Source organism: Pristis pectinata, chromosome 1 (assembly GCF_009764475.1).
Source record: "Pristis pectinata isolate sPriPec2 chromosome 1, sPriPec2.1.pri, whole genome shotgun sequence".
In the NCBI taxonomy this organism is placed as follows: domain Eukaryota; kingdom Metazoa; phylum Chordata; class Chondrichthyes; order Rhinopristiformes; family Pristidae; genus Pristis; species Pristis pectinata.
In genome coordinates, this window is record NC_067405.1 from 20,614,829 (window position 1) to 20,636,137 (window position 21,309).

At 37.4% G+C, this 21,309-nt stretch overlaps 1 protein-coding gene across 1 annotated transcript in view; it reads right to left on the bottom strand.

Annotated features, from left to right (window-relative positions):
* The window catches only part of mbd6 (methyl-CpG binding domain protein 6), a 144,880-nt gene that overhangs the window by 53,377 nt on the left and 70,194 nt on the right, over positions 1-21,309 (bottom strand). Inside the window, 5 exon segments of the mRNA XM_052025728.1 lie at positions 2-66; positions 2,697-2,791; positions 2,793-2,875; positions 5,129-5,231; positions 11,862-12,553. Of these exon segments, the coding sequence (XP_051881688.1) occupies positions 2-66; positions 2,697-2,791; positions 2,793-2,875; positions 5,129-5,231; positions 11,862-11,971 (456 nt within the window). The 5' untranslated portion in view covers positions 11,972-12,553.

Genomic DNA, 21,309 nt, shown 5'->3' on the forward strand with positions numbered 1-21,309 from the left:
TACTCTTGTGACTTATCCTCATTGCTCTAGGAGTCGCAGCCCGTGATTGTACCATCGGAGTTCCACCTGGAAAAAAAGCACAATCATGAGCAAAGAACTAGACAGATCACTCAATTAAGGACAGGCATTATAATCTTCATCTCGCTGCCTCAACCTACTTTCTCAATCTTTACTTGCTTCACTGTGCCCAAGTTAAAATTGACCTAAAAATGAAAAAAATCAGGGCGCACTGGAGTTTGGGGGATTCAAAGAGGGAGGTTTGGTGGGAAAAGTGCAGAAATCAAAGGGTGACAAGATAGAAAGACAGCCAGATTCTCACCAATGACTGCTGGTTGACAATTTTGTTTGGGTCACAGACATTTGAACAGCAGGCAAAGACAGGACTGTGTGTGGCTGTGACAGCCTCATGCAAGTGTCAGAGGATGCTCAAACAACTCTTAACAAGATAGGACTTGGTTACTAGATAGCTGTGAGAAACTATATGGCTGCTGCTGCTCCTTCCTGTGAACTATCACAAAAATGTGTTACTCCTTTCATGAATGGAGAACATCAAAAAGAAAGAAAAGGTAAACACACCATGCATAGTTTTGCTGAAATAATCAGAATGGGCCAATGAAGATTTTGAAAAGTCTTCACAAAATACATTAGTGAAAATGGTTGTTAAATAATTCTTTTGGTGTCAGTAAGGAAAGTTAATAAAAATGTTAACATGCAGCCTTAAAACAGAATTCCATTTCTGGTAATTTCACTTTGGATATTCTTTTCAAATCTACAATGTTTACAACACAAGGTTAGAAAAACAAACTTGCACATAAAATATTTTTTAAAAATACACAAATTAAGGCTTTAAAATTTTAAATTAGCACAATCACCCTTCTCCAATTTTATCTGTAACAAGACTCTTTTCTTAATGAAGCCCCACTTTACCCAGGCAATGTGATAAAGACGAGGTAGGTTTTCCTGTATATCTATTGCCAACAGCACAGAATGCATTTTATATTACCAGCTGCTGTGTGCTGTCATAAACCCCTCCTCATCAGTCAATTTGGGTACAATAGCTTAGTCATTATCCTGGAGGTCACAAGTTCAAGTGCCAGAGGGGCAAATGGCAAAATAATAAAACTCCAGTAACGTCTGGATTTGCCCAGACAATAAGCAAAGGTTGGGTTTTTCCAAAAACCCTTATGGTTCACTCATGTCCTTCAGAGAAGCAAACTGCCACCATGATAAAAATCTGTCACTTATGTAAATCCAATTAACAACTTTGGAGTTTATTTGTAATGCTGCTGGGCTAACTACAAATGGGAGGTAAAAATGTTACCTGTACCTCAAGAACAAAAATTTAAACAAGGCATTTAACTGTAATTTGATACTGCTGAAGCCTTAGAACAAATGAAAATTTATTTTTTGTTCTATCAGCAATTAAGATACACTTAGAACTTGAATAAAGAGTCAAAATTCTTAAAAGTAACTTCTTGTATTTAAATATACCTTGAAAGAACTTAAGAAACTAAAGTAAAAACACAAAAAGCTGGAAATACATAGCAAGTCAGGAAACATGCATGGACAGTTTATCTGCTGACATATTCCCACATATATTTCTAGATTCTATTTTCCAACATCCTGCAATATTTTGCTCCCATAAAACTTAATATCAACAGAGCCTTCTTCAACATCAGACAAGCAACTGAAAACTTAATTTAGCATAATCATAAAGACAGACTCTGACAGCATGGAGACAGTCCCTTTGACCTGCCAAGGTCCACACCAACTATCAAGCACCCATTCACATTAATACCATTTTATTCTCCCCATATTTTCATCAACTCCTCCAGATTCTACCACCCACCCTCATGCAGGTAATTTACAGCAGCCAATTAACCTACTAACCAGCACATATTTGGGATTGGACAGGAAACTGGAGCACTTGGAGGAAACTCTCACACTCAAGGAGAATGTGCAAACTCCACACAAGCAGTGGAAGAGATCAGGATTGAACTTGGACCTGAGGCAGCAGCTCTACTAGCAGCAACACTGTGCTATCCAACAAATAACAGCAATAACTACACAGTATGACTTCCAGAATTTTTCCATTTTAAGGGTACTTGTTTATCTGAATTTAAATTCCCCAGGTTCTGTGATGGGACTCAAACTTGCGTCTCTATATCAATGGTCCAGCTTCTTCTTACTCATCCAAGTAACTTCCAATGCTGTGCTATTGTCCCCTAATTATCATTTTCTCCAGTTTTTCTGTAATACCAGTGGTCACTTGTTTTAATAAAGCCTCCTTTACCCAAGCCATGAGACAAAGCAGTATTAGATATTCCCATCTACCCGGTTGCCAATGACACTGAATACAATATTGCAATACCAGTTGCTTTCTTTCATTCACTCCATTCCGTTTGAAAAGCAGTTTAAATCATTGTAAGTTTTATTTTTATTATAAGCTATTAACTTTGTATCTGAGTCAATTAAAGTATGTTGTCAACATTGCAGTTTATAGTTTCTCCTGTGCTTCAAGGAAATCAGAAGAATACTTTATTGTTAGTAACTAAAACACTGCTGTAGGTTAGAGCAAAAAACAAACATTGAAGAATACAAAAGTAAGAAAAAGATTATGCAACTTTAAAATAATGCAAACCACAATCCACACGGAGTCCTAAACAGATTGAATATTTCAGTTTCTGAAAACTTACTTGTTCCACCACCTGGGCTTGTTAGAAGCAAGGAAGGATGTGGTGTCTCAATACTTTTATGTAGTGTAGCTACAGCAATGATTTTTCGCTGTGGATGCAAGTTTTGTCAAATCTTCATCAGCTTTGACATCCTCTGCTGTTCTTTGCTTGACGGTTGCTCCAGGATCAAAAGTGAACACCTTAAATCAAGACAACACTTCTGTTACTGCTTCACTGATACAACATTAACTCTGGATGTAGTGATATTCTCTCAGGGAAAAGTAAATTCACTTTGGGGACCAGCAGTTTTATACAAATATATTATGCAAACCACTGAGCACATCTTCGTCCACCCTGCTGTAAAGGTGCAATGAGACTGTTAAGTTTTAAATATTTCATCAAACAACATCTCAGAAGTTGTAAACAACATTACTGATAAAACAAAAACTTTAACCCAACAGTTGGCAACTTTGATATGTTTGCCAAAGGGAATTAATTTCTGTATTTTGTATAACGAAACAGGAAATTCTGGAAATGGTTAGATTAGGCAGAATCTATGGAGAGAGAAACACAGATGCTCCTCCTGTTCCCTTTCCTATTAACATTCAGTTTGGGTTCATGGCCACAACTCAAGTTGCCTCTTCTCGGCTGTGTATTAACCAAAGTGGAACTGTAAAACAGGATGCAGATCAATTGCTCCAAAAAAGACAAGATCAAAGGGAACAAGACTTTGTTTGCAATGCAATTTTGTATATGATTAATTTAAAAAATAAGAGATGACATGTTTGTATTATGCATCCTAATATGTTTCCTTATCTGTTCAATTTCCATGTAAATTACAAAAAAAGCAGTATAAAAATTAGCACTTTGTTTCCATGTACAGTACAAATACATCAAAGTGTTTGTTATTCCATCAGTTGTGCTTGGTGAAAGTATTTCTTAAATGACTTCTTGGGTAATAATTTCAAGAAGAACACTGTTTATGAAATAGACAACATGAGCAAATTAAATTCACTATTTCTAGTGGTTACTGTTAGCTTAAAAAAAAGCCTGTAGGATATAGATAACACCAGAAAAGCTACATTTATTGAACATCTCTATTTCTTCTAGTAAGCTAGTAATGGGGTGCTTTCTGGAACTGCTGTAGCTCTGATGGTCTTAGGAAGACAGCTCCCCAGGATTTAAAGCAAGACTACTAACACCAGGTGAAAGCATCTCAAACATTAATAATTCCAGATAAAAAGTATTCATATAACACCTTAACTTTATTAAAGCACTTCATGATGAATGAACTGAATCCCTGCTATAATGAAGGAAAACAAACTTGCCAATTTGTACCCGATCAGAATGACTAAGTAATGAGGTGAATAACCTGCTAACTTTTTTAAAAAAAGTAACATAGCTTGTTCTTTCTTGAATAGTGCAATCGAATCTTTAATAAAACTGATTGACATTTGGATTATCATGCACAAAAATACATTTTTCACATACCATTAAAACACAGTGATTTCTTACCTAAAAAGGACAGAGGAAAAGAGCTTGGAAAGAAAGAGGAATCCACAAGGCACTTAGAATTTTAGTCTGTCTGTCTCAATTCCAGCCAGTAATCCTTAGATTTACAAGTTAACATTCGATGAATCGCTGAGCAGATTCACTTAGCTATGAGGAAAATGGATCATCTTGTGCAGGGTAACCATGTATAATTTAGCATCTATTTATTGCTGAAGTGTCTCTCTGGAACCTCGACCGTGAAGGCCCTTTTAAATCCTCCAAACAGGAAGTGTCTTTTGGGATCACCTCTCTCTGCACTGGGTAGCACTAAAAGTCTCAGCTTCAAATAATCACTTGCCTTCATCGGCCAAGGTCTCCTCCATAATTAACTTTTTCTTTCCATAGTGTATCAACAGCATTATGGTCAGTCTTATTTTGAATTTTCATTTACTTCCTATAGCCAAGGTGTCCCATGTTTTAAATTTGAAATCCACCACGTATATCCTACTGACTTCCTTGGCCAGGCACTTTAATATTTACAGACTTCACGTTTCACATTCATCTCTGACTCCCACTATATTCAACTCAATAAAACATTATACATCACTATTTCATCACCATTGCTCTTTTATTAATTTGAAAAGCTTTGTGGCACACTTTATTAGTTATCCTTGCCTTTCACTGTTAAGTTTCTCAATTCTTTAAAAAGCCACATCGTCAACCAGCTTCAGTATTTTGATTTGGTGCTTCTAAATCTGTGCTGTACCTGATGTGACCTCTTATTTTAACCACACATTTAATGAAGTCTACTGGAGTCCATGCAGTCACACTTATGATGCTTAGTAATATGTAATATTTGTATTTTGTATGATAAATAGTTTTTGTTTTTCTGTTATAGTTCATTATATAGGAATGCATTCAAATAGTTGTTAAAAATGAGAAATATTCCAATTTCCTGTTACCTTTGAAAGAATAAGAGGACACTCCAAGCCACACTTGCAAGTTCCATCAGTAAGTAGATATGTTTTAACTTGCTCGATGCAGGCCAATACAGAGCCACTTGGACTAAAAAAAAGGAAAAACAAAGACATTGTAAAGTTCTACACATAAACAAGTTACGACTTTGAGAATTTGATGCTAATCTATTTTACCAACATGGACTTGATGGCCTAAATGGCCCATTTATAAACTGCTTGGAGTTGTGAATGTGAGACAGAGAAGTTTGCAGAGCCAAGGTAGATTAAAATGCTTAAGCTCTTCTAAGCTAGGGCAACTCAAAAGCAATGAGGATCTAGATCAGAGGATAGGATAAAATGCATGTGGAATATAGGATGGGATTGGCCACGTCCTTGGAATTCTACACCTATTTGAGTTCCAAGGCACCAAAACCATAGAATGTAAAGGGTAAGCAACCAAAAGTTCAAACAAGATTAAACAGCATACATCACTTGAAAGAGAATTGCACAGAATATGGAATCCTAAAATATACAAGATTTTTAGTTAACCATAAAAATACGAACTACATTCCCTCTGTCTTTCAGGTCAAGCAAGTCGGCAGTGCCAGTGTGTTTTTTTTAACCCCCATTTTTCTTTCATTACAAATTTCCAGATGATTCTAGTTCTGTGTTTGTTTACTTGTCTGTGCATTGTTAAATGCCCTCCTGTTGGAAAATGCTAGCATCTAAAATAGGTCAGACTGATACCTGAAATGAGTGGGTAGCTTATGAGGAAAGGCTAGGTTTGCATTTGCAGGAGTTTAGACAACTGAGAGGGGGCTCAACTGCAACATTTAGGAACCTGAGAAGTTTTGATAGGGAGAGGATGTCTCCTTTTGTGAGAGAATCTAGAACTAGAGGTCACTGTTTACAAATGAAGGATCACCCTTTTAAGGCAGAGGCGAGGTGAATTTTATGTTCTATCAGCAGGTTGCAAAGGATGGTGGAAGTAGACACTGAATACTTAAGGCAGGTGTAGGTAGATTCTTGGCATAAGGGGGTGAAAGGTTATAAAGGGTAAATGAGAATATGTAGTGGAGATTGTAGTCAGATCAGCCATTATTTTATTAAATAGCACAGCAGACTTGATGCTGAGTGGCCTTTTCTCCCATTTACTTCATACATTGATATGGTATTGGCATCATACCAAACCAAACCCTTGAACGTACATTAGATCACTGACTTATTGCTGCTAATGTAACCTCATGTCAGTTGGTGGCTTATCAAGTTCAGGCCACAAAACCAATAATTATTTGTGAAGCAGAAGCCACCATCACTAATGCCACAATTTGGATTTACTAAGCACCTTTGAAGGATACAATTACCCGAGTTACTTCAGATATTTTTCATCAAATTTATGAATTTGGGTTTAAATCAAACTGGAACATTCATAGTGGTCGAGAACAAAATAATTCAATTGAAGGAATGATTGCCATTGTGCTTGTTTTCAAACAAATGTCATTTTGTCAGCTAGGTTGTTAGTAATATTGTCTTTTCAAACAGATACTGCAAGTTTGAGGTCCTTGCAGTACAAGTCTTGAGAAAATGTTGTAATGTTGATGGTGCCACTTTTCATTTGCATTGTAAATGATATTCCATCTGTACAGGTAGCCAAAGATCCTATAGTATTGTTCAAAGAGTGGGGGCTGGTAGGCGAGATGGAGTTCCTTGTGGCTTCTGACAAATATGAATCCATTCCTCAAGCAGCACCACATAAGTTTAAATGGTCTTACATTTCCCTACTGCTAATGGAATACTTTTGCCAAGATGGCAATGGTACCTGCACTTCAAAATAATTAACTGGCTTGACAACACTTTGGGCTAAAGAAATAAAAAGTACTATAATTGTATGTTGTTTCTTTTCTAAAGATGACAGCAGAGAGAATTGAAAACCAGTTAACCAAAGTATCTTGCTTCAGAGTTTGATATGTATTGATAACTATTTGAATATTAGTTGAGAATGCAGTATATGTTCACTAAATTACTGAAATTGGAAAAAAGATGGTTTTTGCATATTCCTCATCAGTAATGAGCACAGCTTGGTGATCCAACAATGCTTTCCAAAGTTTAATTGGTAAGAAATCTGCCATACGGCTTATCATATTAACCTTAGAAGCAATTTGATGGTGCTTGGCAATCAACAGAATTTCAGTTTAACAAAAGATAGTTTCCATTGTACTCTAAAAATAGCCATAATTAATGAATGCACTCATCCCTGTATTACTACAAAAAGTAAATTTTAACATTAAAAATCAATGACAGTTAAACTATTGCTGCATTCATTACACCCACTGATCTGGGAAAGTGTAATCTGCCTGATTTCAAAATTTTCAGCTGCATTTTATTTTCTCATATTCGTTTGCTGGTCTAGAAGTAGTTTCATCATGGTTAATGCTCACAAACTGGATATTAATGAGGTTAATTTTAAAACTAGGCAATGTAATTTTACAACCAAGAAACACTTCTCTCTAATGTTAAAGTTAGATGGCAAGTTTAGTGTCAGCCTTAGCTCAGCAGTAACACTTGAAAATTCAAGCTTCAAGCTCTATAGCAGGGCCCAAGCATGCAATTTAGGTTTATACCTGGGTGTAATGCTGATGGATGTAGAATTTGCTGCCTATAGCTTTCTTGGTGACATTAATGCCTCAGTTGGCACTTTAGACATCAGCTTGCCCAAATAGATGTACCACTGTACACTACAGCGTAATTCAGCCATAAATCAACCTACTTTATTCATTGACAATTTCCTTGCTTCTGTTAATAGTTGGTGAAAAGAATTAGGGGGAGTTGGGATAAAAAGGCAGAGATTAATTTGGAAGCCCACCATAGCACAGGGATGCAGAGAGGGTTTATTCTTCCACCAATCATTTTATTTAAATTACTTGCACAGGGTTGTTTGCCAAAAAATAGCTCTGACAGCCAGTTCCCAGTCAGTGTTCAGTAATCAAATGGACAGACTTTAAGGTAAGAGTTGGGAAGTTTAGAGGGGATTTGTGCAAGAAGTGTTTTTTCCATCCAGAGGGTGGTTGAAATCTGGAACACACTGCCCAAGGGGGAGGTGGAGGCAGGTACTCTCACTTTTTAGAAATGTTTAGATGAATAAGCGAAACACCACAGCATAGAAGGCTATGGGCCGAGTGCTGGAAAATGGATTAGTGTAGATAAGTACTTGATGGCCAGCACTGACACAGAGGTCTGAATGGCCTGTTACCATGCTATGAGACTTTGTAGCTCTAATGTCGAGGGTGGCATGGCAGTGTAGCGGTTAGCACGATGCTATTACAGCGCCAGCGATTGGGGTTCGATTCCTGTTGCTGTCTGTAAGGAGTTTGTACATTCTCTGTGGGTTTCCTCCGGGTGCTCCGGTTTCCTCCACATCGCAAAGACGTACAGGTAGGTTTAACATGGTTTAAAAAGGGGGCGTGGACTCATTGGGCCAGAAGGGCCAGTCACTGTGCTGTATAAATAGTTTTTAAAAACTGATGGAAAATGTACTTTTCTTATTTGATTTTCTTTTGTGCATATTGGACAATGCATTCTGTGCTGTCAAAGAGACAGGACAAACCACAGTTCTTTTGAAAAATTGGGAGAAGAAATCATGATGCAAGTTGCTCAGCAATGTCAAAAAAAGTCCTGTACCACAGTTAGATTAAAATTCCAAGAGGTAAAACATATTAAGCACATGATTTGCATTTAAAACATACATGTACAAAAAAACTTCTAATATTATAGTCACATGTTAAAGGGTAATTAAGTATTCAGAGAATGGCAATGAGGAGGCTTACAGGAATGAGATCGATTGGCAGGTTGAGTGGTGTCACAACAACCTCAAGGATGCGTGCTTAACCCACTGCTCTACTTTCTCTACACTCACGACTATGTGACCAGGCACAGTTCAAACGTTATCGATAAATTCACCGATGACACTAATGCTGTTGGCAGAATCTGAGCGATGAGGCAGCGTACAGGAGTGAGATAGATCGGCTGGTTGAGTGGTGTCACAACAACAACCTTGCAGTCAGTGTCAGCAAGACAAAGGAATTGATTGTGGACTTCAGGAACGGGAAGATGGGAGAACACACACCAATCTTCATTGAGGGGTCAGCAGCTTCAAGTTCCTGGGCATCAATATCTCAGAGGATCTATCTTGGGCCCAACACATTGATGCAATCACGAAGAAGGCACGCCAGTGGCTCTACTTCATTGGGAGTCTGAGAAGATTTGGTATGTCACTAAAGACTCTTGCAAATTTCTACAGATGTACAGTGGAGAGTATTCTGGCTGGTTGCATCACCACCTGGTATGGAGGCTCCAATGCGCAGGATTGGAGGAGGCTGCAGAGATTCAGCCAGCTCCATCACAGGCACAACCCTCCCCACCATCCAGGACATCTTCAAGAGGCAGTGCCTCAAGGAGGTGGCATCCATTATTAAGGACCCTCACCACCCAGAACATGCCCCCTTAACGTTACTACCATTGGGGAGGTGGTACAGGAGCCTGAAGACCACACTCAATGATTCAGGAACAGCTTCTTCCCCTCCGTCATCAGATTTCTGAACAGTCCATGAACACTACCTCATTATTCCACTTTTGCACTATTTAGTTTTGTAACTTAGAGTAATTTTTATGTCTTTATGTCTTGCTGCCACAAAACAACAAATTTCATGACATATGTCGGTGATAATAAACCTGATTCTGAATGCTTGTCAGTTCTTCTGGCAAACACCCAGACCTTCAAAACTTCCACATTTTTGAATACATTTGTACAAATGCAAATTAAAATCTGTAAAATTCATCTCACATCTCATTGCAGTTTGTTCACGTGATCTACATCTTTAATATATTAAGACTTATATAGCTCTTTAAAGGACTTTGCCATTATTCAGAAAAATTCTCAGGATCAGATATGCTTTCAGAGAATTATAGCTGCACTGTTGGAACTGCACCAATCACACTAGTCACTTTGCACAACCATTACAACTCGCTAATCATTTGTAACTAATGCTACAGAGCAAGGAAAAGACCTTCTTGCAAATAATGAAACCAGCTTACTTTAGACCTGGCACAAATATAAAACAAAATATCTTAAACACCATTTTTGGGAGCTGAGCATATTCTGTTAGAGGCATGATATAATAGAACCATTTTAAAAAGTTTCAGAGTTACAAATATAACCATCAGCAAAGCACATCACAGCTTGTATTATTGCATGGACCTAGGTGCAGGTTTTATCTATGCATATGAGTGCTTCAAAAACAGAGACAAATCTGGATCATTGAACAGCAGCGCTCAGGTCATGATAATTTTGTCCAACTGTTTTTCCATTCTGAAAACAGTTTCTATTTATTCATCTGCACACTTTGAAACATTGTGATGTTTTTGGTTGAGTTTGGGCTGCATGATCTATGCTGAAATGGAATTGGAATGGTTCAGTCCTTTGAATTTGAGTTTTGCATTGGTTAGGAAATGATCTTTAAAGCTGGTTTACAAACAATAAAGTCCACATGGTAAATTATAAATCGATCCCAAATTTATTGGCTGAAATTTAGGCATAACATTGTTTATTGAGATCTGAAATTTTTTAAATCACTATCAAAATCTTGAAACCCAACATCAACCTGCTAAATTAACTATAAATCTGGAAAATTTTACTCAGTCTCTGCCAGTCTATGTTATTAAGCTGTGGGTAACATCAACCATGTCCTATCCTAGTGCAACATCGACACATGCCCACTTTTCAGCAGGGGTTAACAAAGTTCCTTCTGTTTTTGGCACAGGACAGATGTGATGTCTCTGCTATTTCAGGGATCTATTACCACAGCACAGTCTGGAACATTGAAGTCAAGACTTACAAATTTACTAAGAACTATTAAAATTGGAGCAGTGCTCAGATGTTCTTAATCAGCCACTGACTACATGCATCATTCTAATCTTTCAAAGTTACACAAGATACATTCAATACAAAATCTGTATCTGGTCAATTTTTGCTGTGAAATTCACCTCAGTCACTCTTGACCATACATGTGCTGATAGATCACTTAAAATAGATTGGCCATAACTTTACTTTCCATGAATCTGTTTAGGAAATAGACCGTTGACCAAGTAATATTACAGAAAACCCCAACGCTACTTTCAAACTGGATCCACTTGCACAATTCAAACGAGAGAAACCAGGAAGAACATACCTTGTCTAATTTTTCCACATTATTCAAGAACAAACCCACTGTAATTTCCTTATGCCTCACTAGTATCTTTCAAGACTGTGTAACTCCACATTAATTACAGACTAAATCTGAGGCCTTCCACTATTGAATAGTTAACCGCTAAGTTCCAAGGTTCATTTACGACAGAACATTTTAGTAAGTTTTCCTTAAAAAGTTTTGAAAAACTAAATACTTTATTTCAATCACCTAAAAAAGTTACGTGTTGAAAGTGAATATACTATTGACCTCTAAATAGGTCACAGAGTAATGAATAGCAAGACAGACATATTACATATTGGAATTCAGTTTCAATTGTGGAGGCACTGAAAACAAAAATCAGTGAAAAATTTAATGCCATAAATAAGCAATCAGAAAGCAATTATTTGATATTTTAAATTCACTCTGTACTTGACCCAGAACCAAGTTTGAAAGTCATACTCTCCTCCACGTACTGTTTCCTGAGTTTAGCACATTAAAATAAATGCAGAACAACATACCTCATGTACAGCACTCCATTCTGATCAACTTGCCGCTGCCATCCAATTGGAACTTGGACTGCTGATCCCCCACCATCTTTTTCACCATCATTTTCGTTTCCTCCATTCATTTTCACGTTTCTGCTCGTGACACCCCAAAGATATCAAAAGTCAGATGATACCTTCGGATTTCATGTCATCATGGTCTCTGAAACGTGACCATATGGTACAGTGCTTGCCCACTGTACGAAGTATTCAAGGAGATGTTCGGGCTCAATGAGGAACCATTTCTTCAAAAACCACCATTTTGTATAAAGTCACTGTCTCATAATAATCCACATTCATTTAATGCTGTTGGATGATTCAGAGTGTTAGGAGTTGTACAGTAGTGCTACATGGAGAGAACCGGCTGCTTCCCAATCACGATGTACATGATTCCCAAAAATCCTCAATTCGGTTCTGAGCTTCAGGATAATTTATGTTATGAAATAAAGCAGTATTTTCAGCTCTACTTATTCCTGCAGACTAGTGTTGACTTTCAAGACCAATGTAATCTTCTTCTAATTGAATCCATAGTAGGCCGCATCCTTCAATGAACATACTTTGTTAAGCAAATCTCAAGCCAGATGGTTCGCACGTTTAAGAAAGCAACCTTCTGAATTCACTTCTCATCATTTCAGAAGTTTTGAACGATTCATTCTTCATACAAAATCCTGTAAAAATACAAGTTTAGATTATTTAACTGAAAATTGATACTGTACAAAATTAGCAAATAACTAATCAAATAAATAACTGTGGTCTCATACCATTAACCTTGCACATATTATACACTGATATGCAGTTAAATTTATGGATTCTAATGAAACAATAATACTCTAAAGGCAACTTGAACCAACTAGAAAACATTTGAATTATGATGAAATAGTTTTCCTTGTTTTAAAAAAAATGGGAGAATTCAGATAAATTGACCGATGTCAACGTTTGTCCTTGAAATTACTCGGTAAAGATCATACATAATTTGAAACAGTAATTACATTGCTCCAAATTCAAATTGTGACTCAGCCCCAGTAATCCATATAAAAAAATGACATCAGTAGTCAACACACATATACTGCACATTACCAAATGCTCTAAGGGACACACTGCATCATCAGATATGGAGCATCATACATTCCAAAGCTCACATTTACCATTCACGTGCATGCAAAGGATTGTTTGGTGTTCTTATTTGAGCAAGATATTGGTTAAATTGTCTGCCATGTTTCTGTACTTCAAAATGGAACACTACATGAGATAGAGCAAACACAAGAGAAAGTCAATGAGAAGTCAAGAAACAATCAAGTTATTCCGTAAATAACTGAAAAAATGTGATTTGTTGAAATAGGTTACGTTTCAAAAAAACACAATCATCAGAATCAGGAGTATGAAATTGTGTTAAATATTTAGAACCTGCACCTCTTTTGCAGCATTTAATGAAGTAGGTCAGATGCAAGAGAAAATGTATACTGAAGAAAATTACCAATGGACTTGCTTCCTTTGCAGCTTCTCTAAGATAACGTTACAGAGGAAACCATGAAATGTAGTACTTGTCAAACATCATGAAGATGCAGAGCATATTTTACTATACCAAAGCAAATTAATTCACTGCTGATGTCGAGTACCTGTCTATATTGCAAATGATAATAAAACAAGTTGCATACAATCCAACTGACCGTTCATTGACCGTTAGTTACCACTTTGTTTTACTATCTGAATCAGGTGAGAAGAGTTTCAAATTGACTTTAAGCCATCTCTGAAGACCGAATATAGTTCTGGTCACCTTACTACAGGAAGGATGTGGAAGCCATAGGGAGGGTGCAGAGGAGATTTACAAGGATGCTGCCTGGAATGCGGAGCATGCCTTATGAAAGCAGGTTGAGGGAACTCAGCCTTTTCTCCTTGGAGCGACGGAGGATGAGGGGGGACCTGATAGAGGTATATAAGATGATGAGAGGTATTGATCGTGTGGATAGTCAGAGGCTTTTCCCCAGGGCTGAAGTGGTGGCCACAAGAGGACATAGGTTTAAGGTGCTGGGGGAGTAGGTATAGAGGAGATGTCAGGGCTAAGTTTTTTTACTCAGATTGGTGAGTGCGTGGAATGGGCTGCTGGCAGCAGTGGTGGAGGCGGATACGATAGGTCTTTTAAGAGACTGTTCGATAGGTACATGGAGCTGAGAAAAATAGAGGGCTATTAGTAAGCCTAGTAATTTCTAGGGTAGGGACATGTTCGGCACAGCTTTGTGCGCTGAAAGGCCTGAATTGTGCTGTAGTTTTTTCTATGTTCTACATCCAGCACCTCAGTGCATGGACGTCATAAATATTTTCATAACTTCCCAACATCAGGCTATAAAAATAATGACAGAATAGCTATTAATAACTTTTTTTTTAGAAATTCAGCTACCCCCGAAATGCCCACAGTGGATACCATCTCCCTGGCCCTACATTTATCTTTGGAGCATCTGGACAGTAAAGACACCCCATGTTGGACCATTGTTTATTGACTATAGCTCTGCCTTGAATACTACAATTCCAAGCAAACTTCTCCAAACTCCTGGACCTGGGACTCAACACCTCAGCAATTGGATCCTTGACTTCCTGACCAACAGACCACAACCAGCAAGGATAGGCAGCAACAGCTCCACCACGATTATTGTCACTGGTGCCCCACAAGATTGCGAGGACTCTTTACCTCACAATCCATCTCATTATGGCCTTGCACCTTATTGTCTGCCTGCACTGCACTTTCTCCGCAACTGTAACACTTTGTTCTGCTTTGTTATTGTTTTTCCTTGTAATACCTCAATGCACTGAATGATCTGTATGCATGGCATGCAAAACAAAGTTTTTCCACTGTACCTCAGTATATGTGACAATAATAAACCAATTTACCAATTAAAAAAAATCTTTTGTTAATTTCTGAATGCTTTTGTATAAATAATTACTGGCATCTTTCACGGTACTGAGCTGAAGATTGTTACCAGAGGTTGGCTATTTGGCAAGTACTTGTTACTTAAGATATTTATATTAACTAGCCCTTATGAATTTTCTATGCATTTTTTCTAGTTGATGTCATTGGCTTTCTAGATAAAAAGCTGCATAAAATGGCAAAAAATCAAAATTAGTTTTAAGGATTTCTAATGTAAAGACTGCTTCTAAATTTTAAATTAGGTCTGCATATAAGCTAAAATATAAAATTTAAAAACACACTTTTCCCTTTGATTTGCACTGCATTCTCACCATTGTCAAAAGGCAGAAGCAATTTTAATAGATGTTAACACAAAGTGCTGAGGCACTCAATATTTAACTGATGCATTTAGTTATACAAGATAATTTCTCTGTACATTGTTTAATTCACCAACTATTACTTTACAACAATAAAATAAACCAATACTTAAATTTATAATTAGGCAAGAACAATATTTTTCTTTTTACGTATGACAAAATTTGGGTAACTGGATTCCTATTCAGTTCCCTGCACAATCACTCACCAATCTACATTTTGAAGAATGTATTTTGGGTTCATGTTAGCTAACTAGGACATGAACTTCCACTTAAAGGAAATAGAAACAGATTTACGTGCATGTTAATTTCTGTAAATATGTTACTTTTTTTTTTACAGAATATATCAGAAGTTAAGTGATTGGGACAAAAAAAAATAAAGATCAACTGAAGAGTCACAAGACTAAGTGCTGGAATCTGGAGCAGCAAGCAATCTGCTGGAGGAACTCAGCAGGTCAAGCAGCATCTGTGGGGGTAGGGGGGGCTTGTAGTTAAAAGAATTGTTAATATTTCAGCTTGAACTGCATCTGTCTTGATGCAGGGTTTCAACCAGAAACATCAACCATTCCTTCCCTCATCTCTCCCCGCCCCCATCCCCCCACCAACAGATGCTGCTTGACCTGCTGAGTTCCTTCAGCGGATTGTTTGTTGCTTCGGATTAAGAGTGCTACAAGCCATTTTCTTTAACTCGTCATTTTTTTTTTGTATTCCATGTTGCGCATGAATTTTTGGAACCAAGAGACAATAAAGGCTTTTCAGTTTTACAAAAAGTAATATCTATTGTGCTTTTTAATGCAGGAAGAAAATTACAAACTTAAGAAGGACAAGAGTTGCAGAGCAGAAGGGAGATATTCATAGGATTTGAAGAATGTGAGTGTGATGGATAGGAAGAATGATCAAAGGGATACGTAACAGTGGAACTAATTACAGATTTAAAAATAAGGAGACAGTTAGGAAGATCAGGAACAACTGTATGATGCACGAAGTAGAATAATAAATTATCAGTCAACCAATGGCATTGTGCACACACCAGATGAAAACCATTTCCAGCTCGGATATTTGCTTCCTAGAGAGAATATGTGAAATCACAATACCTCCACCATTAGTTTGAAGGAAAGGGTCAAAAGCCCGATATTTCATAGTTCATATTTGACTGTTCCATCACACTCTGGTTGGCTTCCCTCATTCTATTCTTGTTCATGGAAAACAAAAACTCTATTGCCCCTCTTCTAACTTGCACCAAGGCCCACTCATCCATCAGCCTGTACGCAATGTACATTAGCTGGTTCCCATTAAGCAATGCCTTAGCTTTAAAATTCTTATCCTCATTTTCAAATTTCCAAGATAGCCTCACCCTTCCCTCTCTTCATTATCTTCTCTGAACCTTCAATCTGCAGATATATCTGCAATTTTCCATTTTGGCTTCCTGATCAACCATGAACATGTCCCAAATTTAATCATCCCCAAATTGGCAACTATGCCTTCAGCAATCAAAACATCATCCTCTGGAATTCCAAAATTAATCTTACTTAGCTCTCTGGTTAAGCTTATCTGCCCAAAATTATCCTACTGCCAAATTTTATTTTACAAGATGCTTTGCACTAGGGTTAATATTTTACTATCTTAAGTGATGCCATGTAAATACAAGTCACTGATGTTGTTAAGTGAAATTAAAAAATCCTGCTAACAAATAGCTGAAAACCTCAAAATCAGCCTTGTCTAAAAAATACAGTAAAGATGACACCATTGTAGAACATGTAGATTTAAAACAATCAACCTCCCCTCCTCCATCACCATCACACACACACAAAATACAGACGCGAGACACTGCAGATGCTAGAAATCTGGAGCAACGGGTCTCAGCCCGAAACGTCGACTGTTGGTTTCCCTCCAAAGATGCTGTGTGACCTGCTGAGTTCCTCCAGCATTTTGTTTGTTGCAAAAGAAAAAATATCTTTCTTTCAGAAGAAATCTATTCTTTTTCTTGTTCCATGCTCAGGATTACCTGCCATTGGACTACCAATTATAACTACAAAATATTGCACCAGAATTTACATGGAATCCCTCCTATTTTCTCAATTTGAAAGGAAACATTAAATCAATCTAGAGAAATACTGATGAAATGCAGAAATCAATTTGTGCCTTTTCCTACATGATCTGCAGTTTAAAACAAAAGGTGCTTGAAACTCATGCAGTCAGATTTTCCAGAAACTTGTAGATGGGATGAGATACCCCTAAAAGTACGAATTGCTGTATGATTTATGCCACTCCAACATTAATTTTGCAAAAAAAGATAAAATATCTCTATTAGCCACATGTACATCAAAACACACAGTGAAATGCATCTTTGCGTAGATGTTGCCACGCTTCTGGTGCCAACATAGCATGCCCACAACTTCCTAACCCGTACGTCTTTGGAATGTGGGAGGAAACTGGAGCACCCGGAGGAAACCCACGCAGACACGGGGAGAATGTACAACCTCCTTACAGACAGCAGCCGCCGGAATTGAACCTGGGTCACTGGCACTGTAATAGTGTAGTGTAACGCTAACAGCTACACTACCGTGCCTGCCCAGTCTCCATCTCCAGATTTTCATGGTTGTTGGTTTTACGCAATGACTGCTCAACCTTTCTCTTCTTAGGCAGTCCCTCGGGGTTGAAGTTGACTTGCTTTCATTCCACTCATATGGGTTCCGATGTTGCTGATGGGGTCTATTAAATTTGCCACAGAAAGTAATTAATAATGCACGCATCACTTGAACAGCAAGATAAATGTCACCACCAATCTTTCTTGCAAAGTAAATAAGTACAGAAACTCTTTCCATCAGGTTTTAGTTCAACTATTTTAAAATGTTATCAGATTCCTGAAGACTTGTCAGATATCTCTTTAGTCCCGCTAAATACTGCTTCTTTTGTTGCAAAATATTGCTCAAGAGAAGTATTACTCCTACAAAAAAAAATTCGATAAAGTAATGCTGGGACAGGCCAAAAATAGTCAACACACAGAACAAACTTCTGATAATAATCTTTGGTTCACATCACCAACTTAAAATTATTTTGAACTCTTTTCAATACAGAAATATGCTTTATAACTCCAGCACATCATTAGTAAGAACTTTAATGCTATATTGATTTTCAGTTTAGGAGTAAACAAAACTGGTCAAAAAACTATTCTATGAGATGATATTTTTAAGTTTTTAAAATAAGCACTCAGTTTTTCCTTTCCTTCCATTAAATAAGAATAAAAATGAATACTAAATAAGGATAATGTTAATTAAATAGATGGCGAAGTTTACAATTACCTCATGGATAATGCAGACAAGCCTTTGCTAGATATATTAAAAATCTCCAGGCTGATATGGTACTAAATGACAGCTAATTTTGAGTTATGAGCGTTTAGGTATTACAAAATATTTGGCAAAAGTTGGCAAACACAAAAATGAACACTATTTTAACAAACTGTTTTAGAAAAGGGAAAAAGTCCTGCAATGATCAGTGCACTTTAAAACCAGAATCAGGTAAGACTATCTTGAACAATTTCTTTGGCCCTTCAAAATTGTGGTTGAGGAAAACTAAGCAAAGCCTATACAAATATTTGGTTTACTTAGGTTCCTGCAATACCAAAGGGACTTTAAAAACAATTTTCACTGATATGGTGTATCAAAGATTCTTCTCTTGGGTTATCAATTAGGATGAAAATGATGCTCCAAATGTGAGACCTAGTTTCAGCCACAACCCTAATCTTCCCCATTGTTTGTCCTGCATCTTCTTTCAGATGCAACAGTGCCTTCTTAATAAATGCAAAAATTCTATAGCACTATTTTAGACAAACAAATGAGTTATTCCAGGTTTTCAGGCAGTATTATCTTGCAACCAAGATCAGAAAACTTGATAATCTGGCAATGATGAAATTGCTGCTTGTTAGAGCTTGCTGTGTGCAGATTGGCTATTACACTTTCTAGATTATGATAGTGACTATACTTCAAAAGCATTTCATTAACTGTAGGTGTGAAAAATTCTGGTTGTGAACAGCAAAATAGAATTATCATTCTTAATGTCAAGAATGCACTGAAAACAATAAAGGTAATAATTCATTTTGTAGTTTAGTCAAACTAAATATTTGTGCCTTACGATACTTTAGTGGCAATGTATTACTTTTACTCAAGTCTAGGCCCAGAGACATCAAAAACACTCAGCTATTAAGCCTTTCATTCTTGAGATCATGCTTGTGAACCACCTCTGGACCCTCTCCAGGGCCAGCACATCTTTCCTTGAATACAGGTCCCAAAATTGCTCACAATATTCAAAATGCAGACTGACAAAACCCTTATAAAGCCTCAGCAGAACAGAATCTATTCATAAATACAAGTTTATTACTAAATCAACTAGACAGAATGAGAGAATGGAGGCCAGTGTTACTTTTGGAATTGTCATTAAAGATGCAAATTATTCTTTGGATCATAACTGTTCTTGATAGGTCTTACTTTCTTCAACTCAACCAAGACAAAAATAAAAAATGTATTAATATTCATAGAAATTATGTTATCCATCATTCTGCCACTCTGGACATCACACAATATACATACCACCACTAGTTTTTGTTTTTTTAAAAAAAGCAAAAAGCAAAAGTATTTTCAATTCATACAACCCTAAAAGTAATATTACCAAATATGATTATGACTTCATAGTGTGTTAATTATGATTGATCACTTAAACGGGATGTGTTTCTTCAATTTAACAGACATTTGGGAAACCTGCCAAGGAAACAACTTTTCCAACACCAATACACCATACTTGCAATGTGCATCATTGAAAGATGTGCTGCAGCGACTTGCTAAGCTTTATTCAACTTGTGAACCCAATACGTCTAACATACCCTTCCAGTCACACTCCATCCTTTCTTGGAAAGGCACTGCCATTCTTCCAATGTCACTGGGTCAAAAATCAAGGAACTTCAACCTAAAGGTACCATGGAGGAACCTTAAGCGCCACAACGACATGAGTTCAAGATGGACACCAAATGCTGCTCTTGATAGTCACGCCCACATCTTGCAAGCAAATAATCAAAGTTGAATCTAGCTGTATTAGCAGGTAAAGTCACTCTTGTTGAACCTTGGTGACAGAATAACCTCAAAAAGTACAAATATTCCACAACCTAATTTCACCTATGGCCATATCCAAAATTAGACTGATACACACAGCTGTCAATTATTTTCAATTTAAGTATTTGTTCAGTATTCTCATCTTGCTGGAAGAATGAGTCAAAGATAACATAACCATTCACATTTTTACTTTGATTTGGAAGCCACAGAAAAATGCCCACATGCCTCAGCTGGAGGCCAGATATCTGATCAGAGTTGATTGGGACCCAACAATACGTGTTTGCTCAGTTTTTAAAAGAGGGGTCTTGAGATAAGGTTTGGCCTGCTACCACTGGTTCTTTATACATAAATAGCCTAATAAGACCTTAAGACGTAGGAGCAGAATTAGGTCATTTGGCCCATGGAATCTGTTCCACCATTCAATCATGACTGATTTTTTTCCCAACCCCATTCTCCCACCTTCTCCCTGTAACCCTTAATCCAATTACCAATCAAGAAACTGTCAATCTCCATCTTAAATATACCCAATGACTTGGCCTCTGTGGCAACAAATTCCATACATACACCATCCTCTGGAAGAAATTCCTCATCTTAGTTTTTAAAGAGATGCCCCTTTATTCTGAGGCTGTGCCCTCAGATCCTGGACTCTCCTACTAATGGAAATATCCTCTCCATATCAACTCTATCCAGGCCTTTCAGTATCCAGTGGGTTTCAATGAGATCCCACCCCATCCTTCTAAACTCCATCGAGTACAGGCCTGGAGACAATAAAACACTCCTCATGCAAAAAAAACTTTCAGTCCTGGGATCATTCTTGTGAACCTCCTCTGGGCCCTCTCCAAGGCAGCCATCAATCTTTCCTTAGATACGGGGCCCAAAATTGCTCCCAATATGCCAAATGGGGTCTGAACAACAGCTTATAAAGCCTCAGGAGTATATCCTTGTTTTCATGTTCTAGCCCTCTCAAAATGAATGCTAACATTGCATTTGCCTTCTTCACTACCACCTCAACCTGCAAGTTAACCTTTAGGGAATCCTGAACTAGGACT